Source organism: Rhagoletis pomonella, unplaced genomic scaffold (assembly GCF_013731165.1).
Source record: "Rhagoletis pomonella isolate Grant_MI unplaced genomic scaffold, Rhpom_1.0 Rhpom_scaffold_03972, whole genome shotgun sequence".
Taxonomy (NCBI): Eukaryota; Metazoa; Arthropoda; class Insecta; order Diptera; family Tephritidae; genus Rhagoletis; species Rhagoletis pomonella.
The window spans coordinates 5,062-18,554 of record NW_023462523.1 but is presented as its reverse complement, the minus strand read 5'-3'; the positions used below and the strand labels follow the sequence as shown (position 1 = coordinate 18,554).

The 13,493-nt window shown below is 32.8% G+C and overlaps 1 protein-coding gene across 1 annotated transcript; it reads left to right on the top strand.

Annotated features, from left to right (window-relative positions):
• Positions 1–421: 421 nt before the first annotated feature.
• On the top strand, positions 422–7,088 carry LOC118754480 (neuronal acetylcholine receptor subunit alpha-7-like; the record flags this gene model as incomplete). The annotated part of the gene is given in 4 exon segments (XM_036489357.1): positions 422–538; positions 2,676–2,838; positions 4,981–5,124; positions 6,307–7,088. Coding segments are annotated over 4 exon segments (433 nt in total), but the record flags the coding sequence as incomplete, so codon positions are not given.
• Between the last annotated feature and the right edge of the window lie 6,405 nt (positions 7,089–13,493).

Below are 13,493 nucleotides of genomic sequence, written 5' to 3'. Positions count from 1 at the left end.
TTGCAGAATGTCGAACTGAAGGAAAGGTAAATTTTATTCGAATAATAGATGTAGAATATATATTTGCATAAAACTATGACAATCATACTACTGATGAATTTCCAAATTTTATTTTGTCTAACCGCATGTGCGCTTTAAAAAAACGAGCGTCATTACTTTAAAAATTAAAGTTATAAAGTCGGTTTCCACATGTCATTTGCTTAATGGTAGACAATTTTTCGTCATTTTTGGCAAAGCTTATTGGAAATTATGCAAAATGGATTTAAATTTTTAATTTTTTTTGATATTTTTATTTCTTATTTAAGAAACCGATCTAAAAAGAGTTGACTTTCAACGAAATATTTTCATTCGCAGACATGTGTTTACACAACGTAAGTTTTTGTAATTAATAAGTACATTCCCCGAATTTCCTCTTAAGCAGATCATCAAAATCTCTACTTGCCAATGTGTTGGACATTGATGATGACTTTCGGTGCAATCATCGCTGCGCCAGCGCAACGTTGCCACATCAGCCGACCTACTATCGCGCCATGTATAGGTGAGTAGGCGAGGAGAATTAAGAAATTTTAATTTTAAGAATACGAAATCTATATATAAAAATCGATAGTAAAAAGTAGGCAGTGAATGGGAGACACAATTTTTACGAGTTATTGATTTGATATAGATTAATAATTCAATCATAATTGATGTTTGTATGTTGGAAATTTTATAGGCACTGTTATCGACACATTTATCGGTCGGTCTATTTTCGATAAACCTCGGCGACTTTTTTTTTGTTATGTCAATCACTATTGGTATCGATATATTTATAAGTAGAGAACGACCCTATAACGATTTTTAAGACCGCAGCTAATCGACCGAACTCCGGTCAATTTCGACCGAAGCCGAACCGAACGTTTTCAAGAGCTCAAGTAATTCAATCACATATGGTAGTACTTGTTTTTGTAAAAATGATAAAAAATATACATACATATATATTTTTACATGTTCGGCCAAAGTTCGGCTTTTTGTGCGAAATCGAACCGCAACCGAACTGAACTTTTGTGTCACCACATAATCGATACTACTACATAAGCAATACTACGTTAGTTGTCCTCCCAGAAGCCTTGAGTCTTATTTTCTTATTGATAAAAATAAATCGGTAAGTTGTTTATCATACGATCTATAGATAGCCTTTGCAACCCTTCGTACATTTCCATGCTATGCCAGGAATTGGTATATCCGTGGAAAGTAAGGCGTTTAGGAGACCATCTTTTTCTTATGAGAAATTTTTTTTTAATTATAATATGGCCACCGCTGCTACCGAACATTTTCTGTTAGGCCGACATCGCTCTGAAATACAGTTAAAATATGTTCGCATTACAGCATAAATTACTTAATTTCTTTTAAATTCGTTTCATACTTGGAAGTGGTTATTGCATACTTTTAGGCACTATGTTGTATGTAAGTTGTTGGAACAATAGTAACAGATTTACATATCAATAGATTATCCTCATTTTCGAGCTTAATTCCCTAATCTGTAATTAGAAAAAGAGATTAGCCATACAAAATTTGTCCCTAGTTAATCTGTAATTATGTGTAAAATAATCTCAGATTAGACCGATAACTTTTCAGTAGTTTTATCGATTATTTTTTCGAAGAGGAGGAGAAATGTCAAATGTAAAAGTAAACAATAATGAACGCTGGCAAAGAAAAGAGGTTTGTAAAGGTATTTTCTAATAAAATATTAAGTTAAAATTTATCGATTTGTTTTTGTTTTTTTTTATCAACGTTTCAGTTAAAGCTCGGTGGAAATAGGCTAATAGGCTTCCAAGAATTGTTACAACGATTAAAGAAATCTATGAAAATCATCTCCCGTTCATTCGAAAATTGGTTCACTGCTGTTTTGCTATGTACATTAGGGCGAATCGCCCTCCATGAAAAATGGGAACTGTTTTTCAAAGACTTATTCCAAAAAATTTCGAAAAAAACTTAAGATTTACATAAGCTGGACCGATTTTAAAATACCTTCGTAAATCTCATTATTTTGATTCCGTTGATAAAATTTCTAAGCCTTTTTAAGCTTAACCCTTAATCTAAGACGATTTTTCGAAAGAATATTTTTAGAAGCTGGTTTTATTTGTATAAAATCACGATTTTCTTAATAGTCTTCTGAAATATTTAGGCGGACGCCTTAGATATAAAAAAATGTATAATTTCGTTGGAAAAACAGTACCTATCTATTCTGTATGGAGAGTGATGCACCCTAATGTACAAACATAAGAAAATATGTAATATCACTTTAATTTGTCTCAATATTGTGAAAATTAAAAATGCATTCAATGTTAATTTATCGTCAATAAGGTATTGTAAAGTGAATTATCAATTTCCCCTATATCCTTATCAGAATTCAAGAGTAGCTTTTGTGTGCATAAACATACATACATACGTACCATGTAAGGTAGCCGTGCACAAAAGCAATCAATAGAAAAATTAATTTGCATATACAAACATCAAGTCAATTCAGTGCAAGAATAAAAGCGAATTTCTGCATTGACACGCCCGCATCGATGGCAAACACCAATCGGCGTTTGATATGTGTCACTGTCACATTTTCCGTACACTTATTTGCATTTACATACATACATATGTACATAAACAAACATTCACTTACATTCCCATGTCCCACATTGCAGGCAAGGCGATGATGGCAGCGTCGGCCCGGTGGGTCCTGTCGGCCCCGTTGGCCCCGTCGGTGATGCGCGTATGCACGAGGCCATGTCACACACCTGCCTCAGTTCGTCGGCGGAATATGAATTGGCGCTTATCCTCAAAGAGCTGCGATGGATAACAGATCAGGTGAGCCGTTACAAATTGACAACAATCTTCAAGGCTTAAAGACACCTTGGCGCTTGTTGATGCAATGTGTCTGTGTGTGTGTGTGTAGCACCCGCGTGCAACGGTATATCAAAAATTGTCAATAGTCTCAAAGCGGCAAGCAGTAGGCAACTAGCAAACAAGCAAACAAACAACAACACTTACAATCGATAGCAATTTTCCATTGACAGTCTATTGTTTTCGATTTTAATGATGTCATTCATAGGAATTAGGTTTGACGGCGCTTAGATGGTGATTTTGCATTGGCATGCGGGCGTCAAGGCATCCCCCCCACTCGATTGAAAAGCGTACTTTTCGCAAATATCTTTTTGTATACATGTGTAGTTACACATACATATGTATGTACGTGTGGGTGTAACGGATCGAAGATGTCGCGCTTTGTTTGCTTTATCGCTGTGTCAAATCATGAATATTTCAGTTATTTCATTGCATCACTTTGAAGATATAATCCAGTTCGATGCGAAACAATGATTCTGTGCAAAAGTCTCAACACCTGTCACTAACGAATAAAGACGTATCTTGCTCTTATAGAGCATTTCTGCTAATTTGATGAAAGCACTTATATCGCGATTGAATTATTTTTCAATGAAGAGATTCAAATTAGACGTATGTACATTTTTTTACGTGCGGAAATTTTCTGTACAAAAATTATTAAGCATTAAATTCTGCTATTTGTTAACGAAGATTAAGAAATCATCCAGTTAATAATGAGCGCGATTTAGGTTTTTTTCTAAATTTTAAAAATCTTACCATTAAGAAAAATGTGTAAATCGATCTTTGACATAGTTTTTGACTTCAGAAATCTGGAACAAAAAAAGGTTTAACCCTTTAATTCTCTCATTACATGTATGTTTGATATCTTTTGGAAAAGTTCATTAAAGCGGCATTTACAGGATTAAAATGTTATACAAAAATATTAAGCGGAGAATTTTGCTGCGAGTCACCGAATGAACAAATTTCGAATAATTCAATGTGAGTTTTTTGTCACTCGAAAAATCCCTACGCTTCTGTAAAATATTTTAACCCTCGACCCACCATTTTTGATAAGCTTTTCAAATAAAGACCAATAGCCTCATAATTGCAGGAGTTAAGAGCTAAAATTTTTACAAACATATTTTTCACTAAAGTTTGCTTTATTTTTCGAAAGACCAGATTTAAACGTGCGACAATCAATTCGACACACTCAAAAATCAAGAGAGAAGCATGATAATTTTTTTACCCTAAACTAGAAGGATGAAATTCGAGGATGTGGTAGTATGCTTATTAGTCTTTAACATATATTTTTTCCAAAAATAACTATTTTCGTCCTTTGTGTACCAGAAAACTGTATCTTTTTCAATACCACGAACATTTTTTAAATCATTTTTTTAATGAATCACATCACTGAAATTTCAGAGTCCTTTAAAAAAATCTGCAAAACAGAGAGGAAAAACTACATATTCAGTTTTACTATATTTATTTAGCATTGATTTTTTCGTATTTTGAAATTTTTTGGTTTTTGTTGTACAGTGTTATATTATAAAAAAAAATCGTTTAAAAGTAATTTTTTAATCTCGTATATAGACACCTAGTGAAATTTCTGGCTGAAAATGTTTGTAGAACAGTTAACCCTGCAACTGCAAATTTTAATGGACATACAATGAATTTCTTCAAAATAAGGTTAAAAGTGTCCGTTACGGTAGGACGGCAGAACACTTGTTAGACCGAAACAAAAATCGCTTGCTAAATTTTTATATAAATTCTGAATACAAGAATTGCTTATGTCAAGGCACAAAAATGGATGTTCCACATTGCAATCAATAAAATAACACGAATTTTCAAGTTAAAGAAAACATTATATAGTCAGCGAAAGCCGTTATAACTAGGGGTTGCTAAATACTATGAATTTATATGAATTTTATAATAAAAAGAAAAACAAACTATTCACCTCTGATATTTATTTTTTATACAATTAAAATTGAAAAGGTAAGACTTAAAACCCCGAAGAAAATTCGAAAAAAATTCAATACTCATTACTCATTAACAGTATAAAAAATTATCGGTTATTTATTTTGTGTACAAGAAAAAAATATCCACACTAGCTTCATTTTATTGTATTTCTAGTTGAAGAAAGAGGATGAAACGGGCGACGTAACGAGAGATTGGAAATTTGCGGCGATGGTAGTCGATCGCTTGTGCCTTATAATTTTCACGCTTTTTACAATAATTGCAACTTTGGCTGTACTCTTCTCCGCACCACATTTCATTGTAAGTACTCGAAAGGAAAAAAAATTAAAATATGTGCGTTTATATCATTTAAACACTTGTACATACATAGTGACTCAAATCCGCGAAAGGAAAATCAGTTAGGGCTTTTCTATATTAGGGTAACGTAAAACTCGGAAAAATTTTGAAAAATTCAATAAAATTTTCATTAAAATTTCGAGCTTTTTAAACTGAATTTTTTGACAAATTTTTGAGTGTGCAGCTGTATACCCCATAAAATTTTAGTAATAAAGTGTATGTTTGCAGCTTTTCGTGCAAAAGTGTAGTTTATTAAAACTTTTTTATTTTATTTTTTTTTTTTGCAAACGGGGTTAGGGTACGTACACACCACATAGAAAGCGGTGCCGAAGCGAGCAAGCAATGCGCAGAGAAGCGAGACTACGGATGTTCACACTCAACGAGGTGCAGCGAAGCTTCTTATTTGGAACCGACAGCAAAGATACCAAAAAATTTCACTTCAATGAAATTCCCAGATCAAAAATTTCAAAATTTTGTTAAAAATTTGTTGAATTTTTTCAACTTCTATATTAAGCTCGAAACTTTTATTTACGTGGTTTTAGTTATACTTGCACCATGAACAAATTTTTTTAAAAAATTCAAAAAAAATTTACTCGAAAAACTTTGTGAATATTTAAACAAAAATTAACATCTGAACGGTTATTAGAGTCACTGTATGTATGTATGTGCATTAGACCGCATCACTTTACAAGCAAACAAAAAAAAAATTCGTAGTACACCCCTGAACGTAAAGTATTAGTTTTGCAAGGGAAATTCAAAAAAAAAATTACCCTATTTGGTGCCACCTGAGTACATTCGTAAAAAAAAAAAAATAAATAGTTCTACTGTAATAATCAAAAAAAAATCCTTAGCAAAATTTTTATGAAATTTGGTGAGCTTTAATTTACTGGCATTAAGGTGGTACGTTGGGGTGGCAAGAACTGAGATCCAGTGGATAAGTACTAAAACGCGGTACTTCAGATCAATGAACTTTGACACTAAACAAATGTTCTCCTCAAGACAAAAACATCGACTGCAAAAATACTTTACGCTCAGTGCTGTATGACGAACTTTTTTTCTGATACGGTCTAATGTGCATACGAACAAATTAAATCCATATATGCCTTTACAAAATATCAAAACTCATTTCCTCTATTTCGTTAACAGTTCCCATAATTGATGTCAGCATTGCGGCAGCTTTTAAAAATCTGGACTCTACACAACAACAAATGTTTCAGACGCCAAATGAGAAAGTTTCACGTTTTTTTTTAAGAAAAGCTTTGTTATATATATATATTTTTTTTAGTCTAAATGCTAAAGAAAAACACTAGTTCGGCTTATATACTTTTAAAAAAATCAGCAATGCATGTATGTATGTACGTTAAGATACAAAAAAAAAAACAAAATGTGCCTCAGTCAACGAACGAACAAGTGTAATTTTATGCCAGAAATTGCAAAAAAAAAAAACAATTAATTTTTACACAATAGAAAACGCAATAAAATGGAAAATATGTAGGCAAATTCGCGCACATATTTACGTAAACTAAAAATTAAGGTCATTTGATTTTAAAATTAGTGAAATTCATATAAAAAATACTTTTGTTCCATTTCGCCGTATGCTGCATAGTTTGTTGTATGAATTCAATATGGTTAAGATAAAATGCAATAAATAAGTGAAATATATTTCGCTGTGATAAGACAAACTTCGGTGAAGAAGAAATTCATTTCAAAGGTAATTGTCAAAATGTTAGACATGCATACTTGCAAAATTTCAAAGCGCCAAATTATTTTTTTTTTTGATTTCTGATCAGCGTGGAACAAATTTAAAATCGATTTCATGAAAATTATTTGGTAATGAGCGAATTTGTTTAATGGTTTGTGACTATCTTGATAATATTAAAGGGCATTGTTATAGGTTGCACAGAAACTATAGGGCTCTCAGAAGTCGATCTGCTACGAAGATAAGATGGACAATCCACTTGTCGCGGCTAAAAGCATTCGGCGATTCGGGCGTTCAACAGACTACGAGCAACTTGCTACGGTCACACCACCCTCCTCTCCATAGCCCAATTTCGCTCTGGCTATTGCAGCGGGCAAAATTCATAACTGAGCAGAATAAATGAAGATGTGACCAACCAGTGCACGGCATGCGTAGAGTCGCCACTTAACTCACAGCACCTCTTCGCATGCCCCCCAAAACCCCACCCAGCTAACGCCCCTGTCCCTATGAACAGCTACTGTTGACGTTGCGCACTCCCTAGGCCTTCCCTTAGCTGAACCAGACGACAACGCAGATAGATGAGCCGACTCGAGTGGGGTTTGGTAGCCGCTACAACAACAACAACAGAATGAATGTTGAGTACAGTAGCTGGAAGTTAAATATTTTTCTAGACGCTGACGAAATCCTTATTTTCACGGATGGCTCCAAAGTGGACATACATAGGTAGGGATCTGGCGTCTTCCCTTGAGAACTACCTGTAGAGGGTACTAAACACTCTCAGATCACTGCTGCGTATTCCGGGCTGAGATGACATGTAATTGAAATATCGGCAAAGCTGGTAAGCATGATTTACCTAGCTACCTCTAAACTTGACTTCGTTGTTGACAGTCAATCTCTCATCAAAGCCTTGGGGTCGGCAACGACTAATTCGAAATGCGTTAAAGAATGTCGAAGATGCTTACAAGCTCTTCAACAACAACAAAATAATCATTCCGAGAAATGAGTAAGCGGACGAGTATGCTAGAAAGAGATCTGAAATAGTATTATTTAGGTGAAGCGGTCCAGATTATTAAACTTCCCCTGCGATTCCTGTCTTCCGCGAGTGACCATGGCAGGGATGTTAATTTTTTCCGGGATCCCAGAATTAGTCCCGGGATTTAGATATTCCTTACTTTTCAACAACTTAAATCAAAAAAATTGCTTCCATATTGTTTGAGAAGCTCTCCTGCCATAAAATAAATAATAAATAAATGGATTTGAAAGCTACTTTCTTTATTTAAAGTGGCATTTTTATTTTTTCTCTTTGGCCTTGTAATTTCAAAGATATGACTGATTTCAAAAATTATTTAAAAAATTCAATGCAATGTAGAATAAAAATATGGGTACCAAATGAAGGCGGAAATTTCTTTAGAATTAAAAAAAAAATTAAAAATTTTGGATTCAAAAGGACGAATAGGTAATTTTTTTAGCTGATAAAGTTAGAAAGACGACATTCGAGGATATTATCGAGTTTATATAAGTCCTTAACGTATAATTTTGCCAAAAATAAATATTGCGAAATTTCAAGGATAAAATTTCAAAAGGACATTTGCAATAACGAACCAGTATTTATGCACCAAACATTATATGCCAAGAGTCCCGGGATTTTAGGGACCTAACATTCCTACTGCACACCTACGCAGTACGGAGTTTGCTAACGCTCTCAAAGCCAAACGTTATGCTTCTCACAGTAAGACATTTCCTCTCTTGGGGTCCACTCGAATTTTTAGTACTAAGAAGACTGTTGTCGCCTTGCTATAGTGTGTAAGCTGGCTGGCGTTGTTGAGAAGAAAGATTACCTGCAGTGTTGTTCGATCCACAGGTACTTATGGCAGGGTTAGGCTCTTGAAGCACTTCCAAGTTTTGTCGTCCCCGACAAAAATCAAATTTCTTTGGTCCCTTGGAATCCTACGTCCTTTATTGCTCTTCCATATTTGCACAAGCAGTACAACAAATCAAAATTGCTAAAACAAAATTTAAATTAGTATGTCACTTCACTTAACTTTGAATAAATCCATTAGATTAAATTTTTGTCAAGCCGATTTTGAATTTTTCTGCATTCATAAAATTTACGATAAACACTAATATTTTACCGAATTCATGCTGTAAGGGGCGCATACTTATTGCGAGTTTTATTGACATAGAGAATGTGATAACAGAAAATCAAAGCAAAAGTAGAACATACATACATACACATATGAACATACATATGTATGTATGTATAAGACGATGTGAAGCTTGTTTAAGAAAACAAATAGTTTTAATAGAGTTAAACAAACGCAATAATCTAGATGAATGAGCGCTTACATAATATGATAGCTAAAATATTACACATACAGCGAAACTATCTTCAAACATACTTACATACATACATACATACATAACTATGTAGTACATATAACATGCTTCAAAACTAACTATTTAGCAGAGCTATGAATTTCACTGACATAAAAAATTAATAGCATAATAAAATTTGTAAAATAAAAAGCAAACACAAAAACAAAAAAAAAACCAAAAGAGAATATGTGAAGTGAAACGATAACAACATCTAAAAAATATTCTATTAACTTTCCCGAAATTTTCACGACTCTTACTCAAGCCGACAACACAAGTTGATATCTATCGTGTGAACAAAATGAAAATACTCGATAAAAACCAAATACATACATACATACATACATACTTAATATCGAAAAAGTATAAAGTTAACTATTTTATAAAGTAGCCAAAAAGTATAGAAATTGCAGGTATTACTTACAAACAAACACACAGACATCCACACATACCTACGTACTTACATATAAATAAAAGTAATACTCTACATTCTTACATACATAGGCAACAAAAGCATGAAACCGTACGAATAATCGGCAAAAAAAATTAAACTCGAAAAAAAGTATTTGAAAAAAATTTTTTTTCAAATCATAGTTATAAAAACTTATGATTATGATTGATACATTGAATTAGCTGTAAGTCGTTGAATTACATGCGTAGCCAATTGTAAATTACTAATGTTTTGATGCAATTTAAACAGCAAAAAGTTAACAAAATTCGTGCGTAGTTATATAGAATGTAAAACTATTAAATAAGTATTTCAAATACAATAACATATAGTGAGCAAAATTAATTGAAATAAAAAAATAATAATTTATTATAAACTAGTCTAGGTTGAGTTAAATATAAGAGAGATCAGCGGCACATTTGAAGCTAATCGGTATAATGCTTATATGTACATATATATGCTGAAAATATAAAAAAAAAAAACTGTGAAAAAACCTGATCAGCAAATTTACAAAATTCTTTAATAAAACTGTATTTTTTTTGTGCTGTTTTTTTTTTCTTTTTACTTGAAGATTTAATAGTGCGTTTCCACGAGCAACAAATCACAGCTGAAATTGTGATACGCTTCTAAAGTGGGTCATAGAAAGATCTGTGCGCCGAAATTGTTTACAAGTGGCAAATTCGAATGGAAATTCAAACTGCGACTAGAAGTGGCAATGAAAGCGCTTATCCTATGCAGTTTGCTATCAAAAACCGAAAGCGAAATTCTTTTCGCAGATTTGCAGTAATCACTTTCGGAAATAAAAGTTGCAGGGTGTAACTGCAATTGAAAGAACGCAAATCTCTTTCGAGAAATTATTTCAACTTTCGCTTTCGTGCTGCACTAGCAATTTTGATTTCTGCTAAGAGTATTGTCAAACCAGCCGAGTGTTGCCGTATGATACGGGAATTTTAATTCATTTATTCTTCAAAAATTAAGTATTTAAATATTAATGCATAGACATTTTGGGCTCATTTAAGCATTTTTAGTAAATTTTTCAGCGTTCCAAAGTCACTTTGCGTAAATGCTCCAGCAATCATTTTCAAAAATTCTTGAGTCGGAAAGACTTTTCAAAACCATCTGTTCTTGTTGCGTGTAACAGCTACTTTATAATCGGAACTGCGCAATTTGGGGTATGTGGAAACGTTGTTTAACCATGAGCTTACGCGATCGAGAACTTGCTTTCAATTTTATCACACACGCTTCATGTCAAAATTCATTAGAATTGACAAATCAGCTGTTTTGACTTGACGTTCAAGTTGCCACACGACTAGAAAGGAAAAATTCATATCGATTCAGTGTGAGTGTGTATTGCAACTTGAGAGCAGGTTCTTGATCGTGTAACATTCATGCAAGTTTAGCACTTTTTTTTGGAAATAAACCTTTGAATGTTTCGAAAGTCTCGGTTAAGTTGACGCTATTTTTAAGAGCTTTATCCTACGACTTCTCATTACCATTAAGTACTTTTTAAAACTATTTTTTATAACATTCACTTCAAATGAATACCAATCGCTTATAGTTTATACTCAAAGCATAAATTATTTTACACAAAAGAAAAAATATAAAAAGTGTTCATACACCCTATGAATTGGTACATACATATGTACATAATAACGTTTTGCTCAAATTGGAGGCTTTATGAATTTATAACATGACTCATATGATTTGCATGGTAAAATCGCTAAAAACTCGTTTAGCCTTAATAAAGTTCATGGCATACGACGATTCATTGAAATGGCAAAAATTCTTCTCATTTAAGGCCCAGTGGAAATCCAGTATTAGAATAAGAAAACGCTGTTGTAAATAGGCGAGGATATTTTAGGGGCACGATCTAAAGAGTATTTGTAGTCGGTTTTAAGGTTTTCGTATTCAGAGCTCCCATACATATCTACATACTATTTCAGCAAATATTAGCTGCATTTTTTTGTAACTGAGTGACAATACATTCGAATTTATAAGGAAATATCCAAGTTGAAATTCACGAGAAGGTCGAGAAATCGGAGATTTCGTATCACGAACAATTTTATGGACTTTAAACACTTCTTGGAGCGCAAAAAGTCAGAATACATACTTCTATAGTAGGTTTTCATAATTTAAACAAAGAACACTTTTGGTTTGGGAGCTAACCTCGACACCTGTCAAATTGCAACCCAAAGATTTCGAAATATGTAACAAAATGGCATGCAAGAATGGATTTGGTCTCAAAAAATTCGCAAAACAAAAAAGAATTAGAGAATTGTGAAATTTAAAAAATTTTTAATACAAAAACTTGTATGAATTTTACCTTTTTTATACACTGGTCTTAAAAGATCCCGAAATTTTGAAGGTGTTTTTTTGTTAGCATGAGTCTTTGAACTTTGAAAAAAAATTTCTCACAAACTCTAAATTTAAGTTAGATAAAAAAATTTTTTAACAAAACGAAAAATTGCTTCAAGGTTCAAAAACGTATATCTTGAAGTTTTCAGCATCTCTTAAGTTCAGTTACAGGTATTATATAAAAAAAAAATTTGCCAAAAATGTTTATTAGTTCTCGCTTTCAATTTGAAAATTCTGTAATTTTTTTATGGCCCTAAATATCAGCTTTAAATTCGTTTATTTATTCATTAATTTTAAGATGGAAAGTCAATGGCTCATACCATTCCGGCCATTTTTTCGCAATCGTTCGCTTCAAACGCATAATTTTCTCTGTCTGTCGAGAGCCCTATCAATCGTCTGACCACTTTTCATGATACCTTGCCGCCATGGATATTTGGCTTTGACGACGATTGCCCGGGTTCGCCTTCCGGCATATAAGGATCGGGTATTTTTTTAAAGTTCTTTTGTGAGTACTGCTTACTTTGGAGTACTCAGTATCGATATTTAAAGAAATCGGGTATCGTCGATCTTTTTGAGAATCGAGTTGTAGTTATTACACTAGTCATGCACTGAGTTTTTTTTTTATTGCTGTAAGTCTCCAATTTGACAGCAGTGCTATGCAGCATAAACCTTGCATTTGAATTGAAAAACAAACGATAAACAATAAATTTTCTAGTCATTGAGTCTTAGCATAGTTATAGGCGCAACAAAATAGCATTATACTCACGCCTACATACATATATAATCGCATAGACATACGTACAATATATACATACATATATACTACATACCTATAAGCAATTTGAATAATGATTTGTGTCACATTGACATGCCTTTGTATCAAGCGAGCAACAAATAGCCATACCTAGCAAATATGCAATTACGCAAACATACATACAAGTATGTACATATGCATGTATGAACACAGTTATAATAGGAAATCATCAAATGTAAAATACAAAACTAAAAAATTAAGTATATTGTACATATGTAAGTATGTATAAGACGAAGTCAATAAATTAATTTAATTGTGTTATCCAACTACATAGGTAATTACAGTATGAATGCCCTGACACGTGCGTGTATTTGTAGATAAATAAATTAAAAAAAAAAAACGGTTTTGGTTAAAGCGAGACACTTGCGTATATTTATACATACTTTAGGTTAGATGAGTACCAATTATTTTTATTACAACGGAATTAAAAAGTAATGCAATTAGGTAGTAAGCCGGAATGACGGAAAAACAAACCTCGAATCACGTTTAAATGTCCAACAAATTTTAATAGCATCTTTTTCTCCCACAGCCTAGTAGTATATTACATAAAATACATATATAGTATATACATATATACATACATACATACATTTGTATGTATAGATTACACTGGTTCAAAAAATTTACTTATTTTAAATCGCTTG